This window comes from Lissotriton helveticus, chromosome 3_1 (genome assembly GCF_964261635.1).
Source record: "Lissotriton helveticus chromosome 3_1, aLisHel1.1, whole genome shotgun sequence".
NCBI lineage: Eukaryota > Metazoa > Chordata > Amphibia > Caudata > Salamandridae > Lissotriton > Lissotriton helveticus.
Window position 1 is genome coordinate 183,513,536 of NC_136061.1, and position 18,841 is coordinate 183,532,376.

Here is an 18,841-nt window from a genome sequence, read left to right on the forward strand (position 1 = left end):
CGTCGGTGGGGGCTTCACTCACCTTGTTAGTTATTATACTAATAGTCAATAATATTACATTATTCGCTATTAGTTTAATCAAAATGGAGTACAAATAGTTGGAATATGACTTTCTCTGACACCGAGGTAAGTAAATAAAATGATTTTAAATGTAAGTATGTTGTGTGTGTGCTTGCATTTTTGAGTGTGTTTATGTAAGAGAGTGTGTGTATGTGTGAATGTGTGCGTATGTGAAGGCAGAGTGTGCATATGTGTGAGTGTGTGTGAATGCATGTGTATGTATAAGTATATATGTATGTGTAAGTGAAAGTGAATGTCAAGGGGCATGTGAAGTCGGATGTACGTCAGTACAACGCAATCTTTTAGATCGCGGTACTTTACAACGCTGCCATTACAACGCAAGTCGTTACAACGACTTGCGTTGGTGTGCGCGGATTATTATAATTTTATATTCCAACACCAGCCCACGTAACAGTAGGGAAGGTGTTGGAATATAAAATTACAATATTCCTTATCCAACAGCGCCATCCAGCGCAAGTCGTAGTAACAACTTGCGTTGTAACGGCATCGTTGTAAAGGTAGTGCGGTGTAAACACCGCGTTATAAACGATGTTTCCCGTGAAGTCACTTCCTCTACCCATGGGATTTTGGTAAATTGACGCCCATGGCTGTGGACAGTGAAATCCGGAAGTAGGGACTTTCACATTTTCTAATGTGACGTTTCATGCCATATTGAATACTATTCTCCCCTCTTCCCAGCTGGAAGGTCGTTGCTGACTATGTGGAGCAGCAGTTTGAGCAGTACTTCCGCGATGAGAGTGGATTGGACCGGAGGAACATCCAGGACAGCCGCGTCCATTGCTGCCTCTACTTCATCTCGCCATTTGGCCGCGGGTATGGGGCGAGAGGCAGGCGCACCGCTGCCACATACACATTCAGAGCATGACTCGATGAGGCTAGACTGCCCGCAACCTACACCGTCTCCACTGACCCGCTTCTTCTCTCCACAGCCTGCGCCCCCTGGATATTGAATTCATGCGAGCGCTCCATGACAGAGTGAACATTGTGCCCATCCTGGGGAAGGCAGACACCCTCACACCAGCGGAGGTGGAGAAAAAGAAACAGAGGGTGAGCTCAACTGGGGGGCAATGTCTTTCTAAAGTCACAGTTGAAGGACACGTAAGGTGTCACCCAGGGGTTTAAGGTTTGGATCATAAATGTCGGTGATGGTGCTTCTGTGATGGCGGTGATTCCGTCACTCATGTCAGCGAGCTCTTCAAGGCAGTCGCGTCACCGCCAGGTCAATCTGGAGCTTTTGAGGTCATTCTCCCTCTCAGCAGGAGGTCCTACAGGACCAGCCACCAATCTGGGAAATCTAACATTTCACTTCCTTTCCCTCATTTTTGTTTGGCGGTGTCCGCAAGACCTGCATGGCTGTTGTGTGTCTTCAGTGACACGTTACACCGGTTTGTTGTGGAGGTCAGTGTCAGGCAACTGAGGTTAGAAGCAATCTGAGGTGGGCGATTGAGCTGAGATTAGTGAAAAGACCGCCATGTTGAAAAGCATAATGCTTCTGTCAGGCAGACAATGACCCTATGAAGCCAGTGAGCCAATCAGGTGCTTTTTCTCGCCCCCTCGCATGTGCAGACTGCTACTGTAGCTAGGATCTGGGCCAGGGGACATATACACAGTTGTGGTTGCAGGTGTCCTGACACTGTCCAGCAAGGGATCTCCTTCCAATCCAGACCTTTTGAAAAAGTTTCCACCAGTTACTGTGAGAGTTAACAAAAAATGATCTCTTAGAACCAATTTTTCCTTCATATTCAATAAAAGTGTCCAAAGAAACCACCAGCAAATACTGTCCTTTGGCATTATCTTGCTGTGCTCAGATATCCACCCACCAACGCTGCTGCTCGACTCACCGCTCAAGGCTCTCTGGAGACTCATCCTGTTTATTCCGGTTTTTTCTATGATTCTTTTGTACCCTTTCTCACATTTTCTCAAAATCATGACGGCTCACTCGCAGTCGCCTCAAAGGGTACATATTTCTTTCCCCAAGTGGTTTATGGCCAGCAATGCTTTCTGTTTCTGTGACAGCCTTTATTTGTCATATTTTTTCTCAGTTTTACTGACCCTACTTCGCCATGAACTTGGTACCATGGTCCTGTCTGTCAAGTATTGCATAAGGCAGATGTGTAGCATGAGCGCCTGTAGGTCCTTGGTGGGCACAGTCTCACCTCTTCGGGTGTGACATGCTGAAGGCTCAATCCGATGGCTGTGTTTGTGTGTGTGGGTCCTGACTCAGTGCTTAGTGCCTGGAGTTGGACACTTTGGTGGAATCTTAGGGGCCCCTCATGCTATTTCGCAAGAGCCCCTCATCATCTTGTATCACACCAGTTCCTCCAGGACCTCACCATTGGACCTACCAACCACTCTGGGATCTTAGGCGGAAGGAGCGTGAAAGCTCAAAGGAGGGTAGCCAAGGAAATAAGGAGGGGGGACTTGGGAGCGCCAGCAGTGCGTAAGCGAACGCATAGAGCACTACAGCTTCTAGGCGCTACATAATGCCTCGCTTCCCCTCTCCAAAAGCACAAACAAGGACCTCGGCCCGCCTCCCATATACTGAGGCGATTGCAAATAATAGTGGATTAGAGCAGTGTAAACCTCCACACACGAGCTGCGTAAGAATTTCCAGCTCACCTATGGTAACATTTGACACAATGCAGCAAGACAACTTGCTTCTCTGTGCTGTGTCCACTGGAGAGAGCAGGAATGTGCCATATTAGATTAGCTATGGGGCGTTCCTGCTCTTTATCTACGCTGACACACAAAAGTACAGCCTAGGACCAACTTTGGGACCCCTGCACCATTGTGCAATGGTGCCTACCACAGCTCAAGGATGTCTACATTACAGGCATGATACTTTCTGTGCCCGAAAGGACACCTTCCTGCGCAAAAACAATCCTCTGAGGCATTGCTGTACTATTCAGCACACTTAAAAAGAGGAAAAAACAAGGAGAAATAAACATATTTCCCCTCGTTATGCCTCCCCTGGGAAGGCGTACAATTTTCACGCATTCTCAGGTTTACTAGTGTAGGTAAATCTGGGAATGTGCCAAAATATGTGGGTAGATGCGTGGGAACACCCACACACCACCCTTGGAATGCCTTCCTAGGGCAGAGTCACGCTCGTCAGCGACTTGAGCTACTCAGGATTTACTGTGCCACGTAGAGCCACGCAAGGCAGCTCTACGTGGCATAGTAAACCTCACGTAAGGGCTTGTATCACCTTGTCACCATGAGTGATGCAACAGGGACACAAGCCCGTAGTAAATCTGGGCCCCAGTGTTCGCCATTTGGTAAAGTCCATTCACCCGGCGCATGTGTGAGATGGCAGTGAATACCCACAAAGTCATAACATTGTGGGTGTTCAAAAATATTCCGTTTTTTATCACATTCAGCGTACCCCTAATCGCAGTGCTAAAAAGGCTGTATTTATGTTTACAAATTGGGTTTGAAAAGCACCCACACACCCCTATATTACTTCCTGGGGGAGTGAGGGAAGGTATTTTTCCACTTGGAACAAAGTTTTCAGGTGCAGAAAACCCGAATGGTAAAGGAGGGAGGGGTTCACTAAGCTAGTGCTGTGTTGAAGTAAATGTTTTCTTACACTTATGTGTGTATTCACTGGGATGTTGTACTATTTTTTGTGATTCTGCCAAGGGCAGCAGTCACTCTCCTTAAGCTTATAGAAATATCAAGTCAATTTCCATAGAATGGGCTGTGACTTGGCGATTAGTAAAGTGTCTGACGGTGTCAGGAGTGGTAGTTGAGAAAGAGATGTTGCTTTTGAGTTTTTTTGATAACCTATGCCATCGTGTGCGGCACGAGGGATTCAAGATAGGAGAACCCCCCATCCATTTTCCGCCTTGAGCAGAGTTGTTGATTGATAAGCTGTCCCCAACCCCTAGTTCTGGTCTGCAGACTAAATTCTCACTGGTGCTTCTATGATCAGCCGCGTGTCCTGTAAGGGCTCCCGCTCATGAGTGCACCTGTGTTGGTAGATCGGGGATCCCGTTCCGCACATTGCACTTCTATTTGCAAGGTAGGTTGCAGCTGGAGGGTACAACACATCAAGCTCCCAGTAACGTGATGTTATATCCCTGCACAGATCCGCGAGGAGATTGACCACTATGGACTGCGGATCTACCAGTTTCCCGACTGTGACTCTGACGAAGATGAGGAGTTCAAGGTGCAGGACCAGGAACTGAAGGTAAGATGAATTGTGGTGAGTAAACGTCCCTGTATCTTCCCACTGTTACTGGTGGATAGCATCAGATCTCAGGATCTGCCATCTGGGTGGTAGATTGCAGACCTCATGATCCAGTCAGGGCTTGGTGAACAGTGTCTGTACGTAGGATATTGTCTTATGGGCTGTGGCATCAGTTCACAATTGTGTGGGGTGGTGGGAATAACTTAAAAGAATGTAGTGGGTCTGTGTTCAGGCATCTCTAATTACATTTACCATTAGAGTTCTCCATTATGAGATCAGATTCACCACCATCTCAATTCTTTCCTATTGTTGGGATCATCCTGGTCGAACACATGCTGAACATTTTAAAACACTTGAAACAAACACAAACAGAGAATAAATTGGCATATCTTTAAGATTCCAAGCTACTGGAATAAGACTCCCTTTGGGAGCTATTATAGTCCACTCTGTTCCACAGCTGATGTTGTGTTAAGGTATTTAATATACAAAGGGTGCTGTGTGCACTCTAGCTTCTTGGTGCTATTGCATCAGGCATAACCATAGAAGAGAGGAAGAAAAGAAGGGAACCGATAGGTATCGGGGTTCATGAAAGTAATAGATGCGTTATGATTAGCTAGCCAAGTCTTCATCTGTTTATGAAGAGCCTGAATGGGTGATAGTGCCCATCGTTGAGGGGTGTGGGGGAGGGGTGTGCTGCGAGCCTTTGCTGCCACTGCAGAAGAGGTCCTGACACCACCTGAAACAGTCCTTGTGTGACGTAACTATTGTCCTGTTGAACATAAGGGCAGACGGTGGTACGCAAGGTAAAAACGCAGTGGCCGTGACTTCTTGGGAGGCGCTTTGTATTACACAACGAACAATAACTGGAGCTTTGAAAATAATTTTTTGCCAATCGGGAGTGAGCGAAGAGTCAGAAGAACTGGGACATCTGGTTTGTTCTCCTGGTCCCAGTGAGGATTCTTGATGTCTCCTTTATGCCAGTTGTAGGCTTTTGGTCTGTTTGTGAGAGCCAGATATATCGCATTGCTGTAGTCAAGGTGAGATGGAATGAGAGCGCTGACTACCAGAAGATGCTGTCCTTTATTTATAAAGAGTCAAATTGTGCTCAGCAGTTTGATTTGCCAATGCAGGTGCTAGTGTTGCTTGCTACTTGTCCATCAAGGGACAGGTTGGCATCAGCATAGATGCCTGTGGTGCATGCAGTATTGGATGGAACTGGAGGAGAATCCCAGAGCCTCAGGCCTGATGCCAATCTTCTTTACCTCAGGTCTGAAAGGGGGGAAATGTGTCAATTTGCTCCCTCTCAGTCAAAGAAGGATTCAACGCAATGCCTCCAATATCTCACTTCCAGCAGTCTAGTAAGAAGGATGGCAGGGTCAGTGGTGTTGCAAGCCCCTGAACAGTCTAACAGGGCAAGGCCCATAATACCTTTGTCATCCACCAGTCTGAGTAGTTCAACCAAGGCAGGTCTAGAATGGAAGCCGCCCTTCAAGAATCTGTGCTGGCATTGTTTTCATTGGAGGCTTGCAGCTGGCGAAAAACAAGTTCTCTAGAACTTTTCCTAGGTAGGATAGAGGTGAGGTCAAGAGGAACGTTATTAGGGGAGGTTGGATGTAGATGAGAAATGTGAGAATGTGCTTAGCTTTGAAAGTGGTGACTTTAGCTCTTCAATTACCTGAAACACTTTTCTAGCTATATTAGGCGCCAGGTAAAACTGGTTTGTGTAGTGAGACTTGTTTGCTTGCTGTTCCTGTTATGAAGGGTGGTGAGTATTGTTTTTTAATATCCATCCTGATTCCAACTCTGTCTCCATTTTCCTTGTTGGTGTTGCGTTTCTAGTTTAAAGTTTGCTCGCTGGCTGGTAAACCAATCAGGCGTCAAGTAAATGGCCTGATTTGTTATATGGTCCTGAGTGATTAAATCTAGATTATAAAATGTTACTTAAAAATAAAGCTTAGTGGTATCTCCAGCCAGAGAATTAAATATCCCTAGAATGATCACATTATCCTTGTTCAGGGCGAAGTTATGCATGTCTCTAAACATGCAGCTGACCCAGCGGAGGTTAAGGGGCAATACAAGATTAAGACAGTGAGGGTTAGATAAGCAAATCTGCATTCAAAAGCTGATGCAGCCCTGTGAAAGGCAAGGGATCAACAATGTGTTTTAAATCACAGTTTCTCTTGCAAGGGGCATACATCCCACCCCAGTTCTATATGTACATTCTCTGTTATACAGCATAACACTGGGGGGGATATTTACAACTGAAGTAGCGGAGTGAGGCATTAGCCGTCATGGCTTATTGTCTTACTGTGCCACTTCAGAAACGCAGGGCTGCACCATATATACAAGAATATGGTGCAGCCCTGCGTTCCCACCTGCAGTATAGCGCCAAAACAGGCACCCTTGCACCATAGTGCAAGGATGTCTGAGTGCAGGGGAAAGGTTGTTCATGTACAGGAAGGTCCTCCTTCCTGTACATAAACAATCTTTAAATGCCATTTTGACACTTTTATGTGTGCTGCCTAATGCAGCACACATGGAAGTCACAAAAAGTCATTTATTTGTAAAGATTGTTTATGTGCAGTAAGGGGGACCTTCCTGTACATAAACAATCCAACATTTTTTGCTATTTCCATGTGTGCTGCACAAGACATCACACATGTAAAACGCAAAACCAATGAGAAATAAAGCATTTCTCCTTGTTTCACCTACTTAACCCCTTCGGTGCTGATGATGGAGCCGCTCCGTCATCAGCGTCGGTTGAGCTGTGCTGATGACGGAGCGGCTCCATCATGGCCCGCCCAGCTCGATAGAACGCTCATGCGCGGCGTGAATTCCGCGGCTGCGCTGAGGGTTCTATTGAGCGGGGCGGGCCGTGACGGAGCCGCTCCGTCACGAGCACAGCTCAACCGACGCTGGTGACGGAGCGGCTCCGTCACCAGCATGCGGCCACAGCGCGGCCGCCTTAAATACTTAGCACTGCGGCGGAATAGCCGCCGCAGTGAAGGTGTTAAGACCAGGTTTTCCACGGTCTTAATTTTGGTGCTGCCCCCTAATTGCCTCCCTTGTAAATAGGGGGGAAAATCAAAATCAATGGGTGTTGCAGTGGAACGCTCACCGCAACACCCACTTCACACCCCTTTCGCGCTAAGCACGGCGTGAAAGGGGGCCTTATTTACAAGGCAGTGTTAAGCCACGTTAAGTGGATCAACGTTGCCTTGTAAATAAGGCGAGGCCCCTATAGCCACTACAACATCACTTAAAGTGACGTTGTGATGACGATAGGGGCTTGTACATATGTCCCTAGACTTTCTTTTTCTCAGAGGTTCAGCGATCTGCTAGCAGCTAACATGGCATTTCAAAGCATCGCTTGTAACGTGATCTCTGAACTCTACACAAATGTTTTCAGGTATTTCTATAATGTTTGCATAGTTCCTTTCTGTTTTTTTGTTATTTGTTCCACTTTTCATTGTATATTTTCATTATTATTTAATTTTTTTTTTCATAACGTGTATCAGTTTTTGTCTTTTGTGCTTCCTTTTGTGAGTTTTTAGTTCTTTTACAATGTGATATAATTGCTGACTGGTTGGTTTTTTGCATTTTCTGATCTTCTCTACTCCAAGGCCGTGGCTTGCCAATTTAAAAAATGCTTTTGGCCGCTCAGCGCCATGTATGAAAAAAAAGGGACATCCTACTCACATGGAACCAGGGTACTTCACAGTTTAACAGACAACAACGGTTCCTGTGGACAATCAACAAATGACACTTAATATATAATAGCAGAATCACAATAATCGAAGGCAAAGAGATGTCTGAAACAGGAAAGGCATATAACAGGAATTTTGTATGAAAATATATTGTGTTATATAATGGAATCACATTATTTTAAATCCATTGCATGGTGTCCCAAGTGATTGTGAAACCTACATTTCAAGGTTGTGACTCTTTGTGACATAAAAACAAGGTTTCATCAAAAATGTACAAAAGCGACCATTAAATCAATACATAATATGTGCTCGCAGCCTACTAATACAGTAATAGTGACTGACAAATGGTTTGCTTCACTTAGTCGACGACGTTTCAACCCACTTAACAATGTGGGGTCTCATCAGGACCTAGCAATGAAGGAGCACCTGAAAAAATAATAACCATAGTATCAGGATTGGGGTGGTGGAAAAAAAAAAGAGAAACGCATCAAAAAGGTAGATTTTTGGTCGCTAATCATACCAGGGGATGACTGTCAGATAATGTGGTGTTCACCGTGTGAGGGTGAAAAGGAAGAAGAGTACTCACATAGGGCCCAGCCGGGCACTGTGGGGATGAGAAATGAGGAATATTTAAAATACATACAGTGCACAGGGCTCATGCCACTCTATGCCCAACCCACAATGTCCGATCATGCTCATTGTCTAGTTACCCTACATTACGGTTATCAACATCAGCACACTTGTCTTTGAGGTCACCTTGCTCCTGCTCATTGTCCAACTTCAAGTAGAATCACTCATTTAGCAGTTCATTCCTTTAAAGCAGTATATGTTCCTAGCTTTAGGAGATGATGTAGTATGAAACATTTCTGATTTGAGGAGAGTCAAGATACTTCTGAACCTAGTGTAGAATACCATAGCCTATTACATGGACAGAACCAAGATCTTAAGTTTTCAACACAACCTTTTGTGGTGTATGAAGCAGTTATTCATAGTGTCACTAGCCTTCAGTTCCTCAGCACATTGTGTAGTGCATAAGAATCTTTTTAAAAAAAAAGTGAATTGTCCTTTGAAGTATTCCTTGCCATGTTTCACTAGGACATGTGTTACAGGAGTTATTTGAGTGATGCTGGTGCTCCTGAATGGATTTCTGTTCACATTATCTGCAGGCATTGCCATTTATTTACAAGGCTGCACCCAATTCTAAGGAGGTATGAACTCCATTAGGTGCTACAGTGCATGAATCAGAGAAAGATCCAATGATGCAAAAAGATTGGTTGTTTAGCAGTGACAATAGTTTCCCTTCAGGGCTACTTTTTGCAGATGTGCAGTGTATGCAGCCTGCCCTTCCCTCTCTCACAGGTTCTACTGTAGTCAAGTCTTGAGTGACTCGAGTGTTAAAAATGTACTTAATGATGTTTGCTCCAGCTATAGCTCTCTGCTTGTGTTAATAAGACAAGTATTTCAAAAAGTGTTCAAATGTCATCCATGTGCACAGGGGAGTACTCAGAAGGTCCCTAGCGTAAAAATGACAGAGAAGAGCTTCCACCTTTTCGAGGTATGTGTAAAATTGAGGGGGTATTTTACTTTGAAGGCAAACACATGGAAGTCAGGAAGAAAGGGCGGGGGGGGGGGGGGGCAGAATCAAACTCTGTAGAGCAGTCAACAGAATTCTTAGACCCACAAAACTGAGGGAGAGATCTAGGGACGGGCGTAGAAGGCAGAACACGGGTATCTGTCAGTTTAGAGACTTTCAAAAACCACAAAGGGAAGCAATTTTTATACCTTACTGAATGGACGTCATTGACGCCTCAGCCTTTTTCATGCTATGAAAACACCAAGGGGCATATCAACAACAGCCGGCGATAATTATCGCTAAGCATGCTTAGCACGAGGATACTTATCGCCGACTATTGCTGAATTTTATCGCAGAGATAGCGCGCTATCAACAACGCTTATCTCCAATGCGATATAAATTCAAGCGATGGCGGCGAAATGTGCGAATATCGCTGGAAATCCAGCGATAAGCAAAACCTTGTTGATAGGGCAGGGTGGAGTTAGCCATATAATCCACCTCCCGTAGGCTATAATGGCTAAGTCAGATTTAAAGCAGGCGTAAAGAAACCTGCGATAAGCGTGGTTAGCGCTACTTTTATTATCGCTACGCGGGTTAGCGGCTACATTGATGATAGGAGAAAGTCGTGTTTGCGACATTTCTCATGTAATTTTAGTAAGGAATGCCTACTATGCATCTCATTAGCGTTGAGATGCTGGGCATTAAGGGAACAGTCGCTGAGGCATGGATTCACGCGATAGTGTGACCTTGCTGATCGTGCGATAAAATTATCGCTGCTTTTCGCCCGAAAACGGACGCTAAAGCGGGGATAATTTTATCGTGGTGCCTTGATGATATGCCCCCAAGATTGGGATAAACTGAAACATTTTAAGTTAATTTAGTATTTTTTTATATTTTTATTTAGTGCTCAGGTCAGTGTGAAAGACACTTCACAGCTAATGTTATGCTAAATCTAAAAAAAAACTCTCAGAAAAGAAGACGTAACTTCTTCCAGCAGGATGGGACGGTTGGGCTCTCCCTCCTCAACAAGTCAGTGCTGGGGGTTATATGTGGTTGTTTACTAAATTGTGTTATTTTTTTCAGAGGACTATCCCGTTTGCGGTGATAGGCAGCAATACAGTAGTGGAGGCCAATGGCAGACGCGTTCGCGGGAGGCTGTACCCATGGGGTATAGTAGAAGGTTTGTTTATTAAATCCTTTATATTTTAAACTAGGATTATGATCTGCATGGGCATTGACTGAGTAGCCAGTTTGTTTTACAGATTTTGCGTTATAGTCATACATTTTAAGGGCTCCTCCTAAGATTCCCCGTAATTAATGTGACACCAAGATGTCTTTAAATAGATACGTTTTAAGATACTTGAAAAACCACCAATCATGCAAGAATTTGTGAGGAGCAATTTCACACTGGGCATGCAGATGTTCAATTCATGCATATCCTAAGCAGCAGCAAAACATTGAGGGCCCGATTCACAAAGAGTCTCTGCAGTCATGGAGGTCGCTCTGCACTCGTGGTGGAAGCTCCGCACTCAGGGCGGAATCTTCACACTCGTGGTGGAATCTCCGCACAGCGCACTGCAGAGAGTACAACGCGCGGAGATTCCGCCAGGAGTATTGAGACTCGGCCACGACTGCGGAGACTCTTTGTGTATCGGGCCCCAAGGCTCTGACTCTGCTGTTTTACTATTGGTTGGTTGTCAGAATACAGAGAAGACACTTGGACTACACAAATATCACAGGCAGAGTATCGACTCCCAAAATGTTAAAAAGGTAATTATATATAAGTAAGCATAGGTTTACTGTTCTTACCTTCACATCTATGTACCTTGACAATATATATATTGTCAAGTTATTTAGCTGTAGAGTTACATATAGTAAATCTATCTTTACCTATATATACTTACCATCCTTACATTTTATTAGCTGATCGCAATATTTTTTAACGCAATATTTGAGATTGAATATTCCGGTAGGGTGCATTGCATAATGCACTGTTCTTTTGCACAAATGACATGTAAAGAATTGAGTCTTATAGGGTCCTGCTTGCACATGCTTTAAGGACTATTGCGAACATCTATTTTAGAAAACAAGCATTAGGGAAAAGCAGCCAGCCTCTAAGGAAGCTTCTGCTGTCTAAGACCGATGAATGAGTTTTCTAACAGTGGAATATCCTTTTAATTGTCTACACACCGTCTGAGTTGCTTATGTCCAAAAGTCTGAATCTAGTGGGCAGTGCTCAGTCCCTACTATTCCCTTAGTGTGTAATCAGACTCATGACATGAGGTGCCATGTATTAGATGATGACCTGGAATATCATTGAAGAAAATTAGATCGTATCGTAACGGAACACCTGAACTTCCACCAACTATCGAGAAGACTACGCTCCGCCTCCCTTTCACTTCCCCAAACACCCTACATCTACCGAAGGAGAAATGGAGGACGCTCCTTCTTCCACGCTGCAGCAAAGACTTGGAACTGCCTCCCCATGCACCTCCGGACCATCACCTCACTTCCGAAATTCTGAATGGCCCTCAAGACCTGTCTGTTCAAATAAGCCTCAAGGGCCTGCAAGCGCCTGGACAGCTTATAGGGTGATTAGCTGCCCCGTATAAATCCTGGTTAATTGATTGACTGACTGCGGGTGAACCACTGAAAGGGGCTAATGCCACCTGACCAAACTGATTTTCTTAAATGCAAAAAATTCATTAGTACATAAGTCACCCTAGCAGCATTCAACAGAAAAATCTTTGTTGACCAACAATTATTTTTCATTAAATTAAATATATTCTTTGAGAATGACATTCTAACTCCATTCATGTTTAGAGAAAGGTAGGACTATGAAAATGCTCGTTTGCAATTATATGTGACCTGGCTGCAGTTTCACTTGTAACGCAACATAGTACTTAAACCCCTGCTACCCTTTTTAAATGTAATTCAGTGTTCGACTTAATTTTTTTATGTAAACACTATGCAGATGGGCCTAACATTTAGAAGGTACTGTGACAGCTGTTTTACATAGTTACATTCAGCATATCAATCACAAAAACAGGTTCAGTTTTCAGTTCAATGCTAAGGGGCCGATTTAGATGTAGGATGAACTTGAGTCCGTCTGACATCGATCTGAAACTGAGACTGACCGACCGCCTGTCGGCGGTCTCAAACCAGCAAAGAGGCTGCGACAAACACTGTTTGTCGCAATTCTATTCTTTATAATGGGAGCATACATCCCGACCGGAACGTATGCTCTCATTGTAAAGAGCTCAGGTGCAGTTCATCTCTGAGCTGCCTGCCACCGGGTGCACGGATCAACAGGGGGCTCCATAAGTGCCTCCTAGGCCGCCATCCAGAGGCCTTGCACTCATGGGAGCCCTGCTGGGGGCCCCCAAAGTTGGATTCCCACACCCTTTCTGTGTTGGAAAGGCCGGCATAGAAAGGCTGTGGGAATCTGCCATTATAATCTCTTAGGGGGAAAGAGCCACCCTTGGGGTTACTTGCCACCTACCGAATGGCAGACGGGCTCTCCGAGCCCATCGTACGCCATTCATCAATCCTGTTTGGATTAATTTCCGACTGAATCCATCAAAATAGGTTGGTCAGAAATTAATCCAAAGGGAAGATTATGATGCCAGAGGAACGGCACCGAGGGTCGGAGCCGTTTCCTACGGCATTGTAATCGGTCAGTAAGACTAAGGGGCTCATTAGGATTGCGGTTTTTCCGCATCCTCTGGGCCGGCGGAATCCACCGCCGGCCCGGTGGATGCGGAAAAACCGCAGCGGACCAACCAAAGACCCACCGCCACATTAGGATGGCTGGTGGGTCCTGGTTTCCGTCCGCAGCTTTTCCGCCGCGGTTGGCTTACAACCGCGGCGGAAAAGCTGTAATATGGTGACGGTGTCTCTCAGACACCGTCCACCATATTATGATGCACAGAAAGAAATGCTTTTACACTGCGGATATTCCGCCGTGTAAAAGCATACGGTGCTTCACGTCGGGGGCCCGTTGCGGGCCCCCTGGGTGAAGGGGGGGTGGGGGGTGCACATGGGGGGTACCTATGGTACCCCCCTGCATATTTATGCAGCAAGCGGCAGGCACCGCGCGGTGCCTGCTGCTTGCTGCATACATATGCAATGTATGCTTTTTTAACATTGCGGCGGGTGCAGCTTGAAGCTGCACCCGCCGCAATGTTAAATATCCAGGATGTGACCGCCAGGGTGGCGGTCACATCCTAATTTGCACGGAGGGACCGCCGCAGCCCATGCGGACGGTCCCTCCTACTCTAGGGTGGCGGACGGACGCAAGTCCGTCCGCCATCCTAATGAGCCCCTTAATCTGTAATTTTAGACGGCTCAGTTCAGATGATGTGACAGTTCGTGCTAAAGATGGGAGTGTCAAATGTTCTTAGTGTAGGCTGAACTTTGGAATTGAGATTTAAGAAGGTTGCACCATGTGTGCACCCTCTACAGATGGCCATCAAAATTGCCACATACCCCAATTTACTAGTTAAAATTGTCGCCATGTTTTAGGGGGTTATGGTCTGTTTGGGAGTCCAAAAATCCAAGAGGACAGTCAGGTTCCCAAAAATAAAAAAAATCTGTTGGAAGCAGAGCATAAAGATGGGTTTCCTACTTTCCACCGTGCGTTAAAAGAGCATTTTGTAACGTTCCCTTCTGTACTAAGGTTTGTAACCAGTTGTGCAGGAGGGAAAGCATCTACTTATATGGATGACTCTACAAGAAGGTGAGACTTCATTTTTGTAGGATTCAGTGGTTCTATGGAAGATAAAAGTCATGTGGATTTCATGATTAGGTGATGAGAAATTCTTACACGCATTGCTAGATGTCCCCTAGTGATAGCAATCTCTTTCCTATTAGCCTTCGAAGATCTTTGCCCAAGGGCTGGGTCAGTCTGTGTTTGTTCCTAGAGTAAGGTAAGGTAAGATAAATGATCCCTGTGCTTCTTGTCGCCCTATCTTCCTTGGATTTCTAGTTGAGAACCCAAATCACTGCGACTTTGTGAAGCTCCGAACGATGCTGGTGAAAACGCACATGCAAGACCTCAAGGACGTCACTCGGGAGACGCACTACGAGAACTACAGAGCACAGTGTATCCAGAACATGACCCGCATGGTGGTGAAGGAACGAAACCGGAAGTACGTGAGAGGGCTTAGGCTGGGGGAGGGAATAGAGGTGTATAAATGTAATCAAACTCTAAAAAACTCATGCTAAGCAATATGCCACTGGAGATGGAAGCACAGGTATCTGCCTGTAGCATCAGAGGGTTTGGGCTGGAGAAAAGTTGTGTCTCTGTCTATGCTTGCAGCACTTAAGAGACCTGGGATGGGGAGAATGGTAGTCTGCTGTATCTGTCTGAAGCACTCTAGTTTGGTGGATGAGGAAAGTAGGCGGAGGATCTTAAGGCGGTACGATAAAATACATTGCTGGAGGAGTATGGTTAGTATTCACTTGTCCCTGCTGTGCAGAACTCATAGCAGCTAGGCTTGTGGAGAAGACTTTATAGGTAGGCATGCCTTCCTATCACACTCTAGGGTACTGTTTCAGGGACAAAACCTATCAAGGGCAGAATATTGCACTTCTTTATCCAAGAAAGCTGTGTCACGGGAGAGAAGAAGGTGCAGCTACATCTACCCGTTGTATACTGTCATAGGCAGTGGGTGAAGGCTGCATGGCTGTATGACCAGCTTAGAGAGCCGCTGGTAATGGGGCAATGGGGGGGGGGGGGGGGTAATTGTGCATATTTTACTGGTGCAGAATAACTAAGGAGCCTGGGTGAGGAGCGTGTGGTTGAATACACATCTAGTAATCATGGGATCTGGCTCTAGAGAGAAAACTGTGGAGGTGCAACACCCTGCAGTAACCATCCAACCTGGGTCCATTCAAAATGGTGTCCTACTACATTGGGCTTGTTACCTGGGCCAAAAGAAAATACTACATGGCTTCATCAGTTTGCAGTAGTGACCAAGGTGAAAATACTACACCGTCACATCAACGTGCAGCACTTTTTATTATTATTATTATTATCATTTGTAGGGCGCAATGAATCGTCCCCAAGGGGATCTCTCGGCGCCTGGGTAGCAGTCACCTCTGAAAAAATAATAATTAAAACATTCAGGTTTTCAGCAGTATCTTGAACTGTGCCAGATTAGAATAGGCTCGGATCTCATCTGGTAGGCTGTTCCAATGGACAAGATAAGAAAAAGCATGCCCGCCCATCTTGGCTTTCTTGATTCTCCGCAAACGGAGCAATTTCCGGTTGCTTGATCTCAATTGGCGTACGGGCACTTACAGCTCGAGTTTCGTCTTGAGGTAGGCAGGGCCTGTCCCCTGAAGAGATTTAAACACTATGCACAGGAGCTTAAAGATTACTCTTTTCCTGATGGGGAGACAATGCAGTTGGCGCAAGAGAGGTAGTGACGGGGTGCGTGCAGGTTTATTGAGGGCAAGACGGGCTGCTGTATTTTGAACTACCTGCAGTCTTGATAGTAAATCTTCCCTCATTCCTACTAGAAGTGAGTTTCCATAGTCTAGTCTGCTGACCAAAAGCACCCGAATAAGAGTTTTGCTGGCCATAAGAGGAATCCAAGGGAAGATTTTCCTCAACATTCACATTATTATGAAGCAAGTCTCCGAAATAATCTTCACATGTTCCTCCATGGAAAGTGAAATCAAACAAACAGGAGGGTGTGAATACTGAAGGTCAAATATGACTCTAAGCACATAGGGTGTGAGAGTAAGTGAAGTAAGAAAATAAAAAAAGGGGTAGAACAAACGTACATAAGAATGGACAGATAAATAACAGCATGTAAATCAACTGAAAACTGAAACTGTAAAATGTCCATGGGGATTACCTTATGTAGGCAAAACTGAGAGAAAAATTAAAATTCGATTGACCGAACATAAGAGCACCATAAGGAACAAGACCACCAAGCACCCCTTGTGGCTCACTTCACTGCATTTCACAACAATGTTAGCCAACTACGGTTCCTTGTCTTGGAGATTGTACCGTTGAGACCAGGCATGGACAATAAAAAAAAGACTCCTACAAAGAGAAACGGTTTGGATAAAAAGATTGGATGCCTGCCAGCCTAAAGGCCTCAATGATAGGATTGAATATAGTTGTTTCCTATGAATTTCCAGTTGATTTACATGCTGTTATTTATCTGTCCATTCTTATGTACGTTTGTTCTACCCCTTTTGTTATTTTCTTACTTCACTTACTCTCACACCCTATGTGCTTAGAGTCATCTTTGACCTTCAGTATTCACACCCTCCTGTTTGTTTGATTTCACTTGTTCATTTTTCCCTGTTCTACATTCTCATACCATATGCTCCCTGGTTTATTTACTCCTCACCCAAGATGGCCGCCCCTGTGTGTCTGTCTTCTATCTTCATTCTCATTGTTATTTGTGGTGACTCGATTTTCACTTACATCACTTCTATTTTTTATTCTCACGTGTACGTTTCTATGATTCCGCCCGTTTATTTCTTCCTTTTCCATTATGTTACATTTTCATACCATTTGTACCTCGGTTTATTCATTCTTCGCCCTAGATGGCTGCCCCCGTATGTTTGTTTTCTATCTTTCGATTCATTACCTGCCGCATCTGATATGATTTTCTTTTATAAGCGTTATTATTTTCATCCACATTATGTGTATGTTTCCGGTATTCTTTTGAAATTATGACTTTCCCGTTTGTTTCACTCGTTGTTTTCTATCCCTCCTGAGTCTCTTGTTTATTTCTACCACACACGTCACACTGCCTGCCACCAATATTTATTTCCGCGTTTACTCTCGGATTTTGTTACCTGCTTGACTGACACGAGATGCGTCTTTCCTTTGAACTATCTGGTAAGCACGGAACATACTATTCCCTTCGATATACGCCACTCGGGTGATTAACGCATGCCCTTCCGGCATTTATATTTTGTCAGCTTTCACCTTATCTATCGACTATCAAACGTTAACTTTTTCCTATCGGAATTTACTTCGTCTTGATTACCGTCCTACACCCTGGGATCTCTGACTCTGTTTAAGCACTTTTTCACTTCGTTTTTTTCTTTGTTTAGCCTCTACCTAACCCGTGTTTCACACGCACCTTCTTGCACGCTGTGTTTTACATCTACGCCGTTCATAGACTCGACTTACCGCTTGATAACCTTTCCAACCTTCTGCACATCCATACACGTTTTAAATACAGCCTCGTATTTATCTTTTCTCGACGTACTTGTTTAAGCACTTTTCATTTTTTTCACTACGTGTTTTCCGTTTAGGTTTTACTCACCCCGTGTTTAGCACACACCTCCCTGCACACATTTTTTCTTTCTTTCACACTGTTACAGACTCGATTCACCGCATGCGAACCTTTTTAACCTCCTGCACATTTTACCACGTTGTAGGTACAGCTTCGTGTTTGTTCCTCTTCTTGATGTACTTGTACTTTGGAGGCGTTTCCTCTCCCTGAACCTTTGCACATTTCTTTTCAGATTGCGAACTGTCCCCTGATGAAGGGCCACAGTCCCGAAATGCATAGGGACATTATCAATGCAATTGGATATTTTTTAATTCAGATTGACTACATGTTTCATCTACGAAGTTGCTATGATTAAAATATGTGACTTTCTAAATAAATATACCAGATATTGATTACTGTTGATCAGTATATCTTCATTTACTACTCTGGTTACATTTATAAAACTGTTCTTGAAGGAGAATTCCTCTCCACCCGGAGTGCCGTTGGAAGCAGTGCAGGTGGTTCCTGCACTCCCCCAGTCCTTTTGTAGAAATTTTGAGCCCCCACTGGCCAGGAGGGACTCTTTCCTCGGCACCCTAAGCCGCGACTACAATCGCATTTAAGTAGATCCTTGTTGAACTTTTACAGAAGGTGTGCCCCATCCCATTCACATTGTTTATTTAGGTACTAAGGGGCATATTTACAATAACTGGCGCATTCCTGCAAATCAGCAGGGATGCGCCAGTTATTGTGCGCCACAGCTCCGCCATCATGGATGTGCCGCATTTACAATGTGGCGCACCATGGTGCAAAAACAGCACAGATGCGTGACGCATCTGTGCCGTAAAAGTGACGCATTGCTGGAGTTGCATCGCAAGCGCGACGCAGCTCCAGCAATGCACTGGGGGCCCTATCTAGTTAATGCTGCGTCAATCCTTACGCCTGCTTCAGACAGGCGCAGGGTTTTGACGCAGCATGGGCCTAAAAGGGATGTATGACATTACAAGGCATGCTTTTACCACGCATGCCTTTACAACGC

The 18,841-nt window shown here is 44.9% G+C and overlaps 1 protein-coding gene across 4 annotated transcripts in view; it reads left to right on the forward strand.

The window, feature by feature from the left end:
• LOC144822253 (septin-4-like) overlaps positions 1-18,841 on the forward strand; it is a 392,055-nt gene that overhangs the window by 359,896 nt on the left and 13,318 nt on the right. For 3 of the 4 annotated variants that reach the window (XM_078679563.1, XM_078679561.1, XM_078679564.1), the window contains exons 6-11: positions 760-894; positions 1,011-1,128; positions 4,172-4,273; positions 9,476-9,535; positions 10,637-10,733; positions 14,541-14,703. In XM_078679563.1, the coding sequence (XP_078535689.1) occupies positions 760-894; positions 1,011-1,128; positions 4,172-4,273; positions 9,476-9,535; positions 10,637-10,733; positions 14,541-14,703 (675 nt within the window). The remainder of the gene's footprint in view (positions 1-759; positions 895-1,010; positions 1,129-4,171; positions 4,274-9,475; positions 9,536-10,636; positions 10,734-14,540; positions 14,704-18,841) is intronic. The other variant, XM_078679562.1, reaches the window with a different exon arrangement.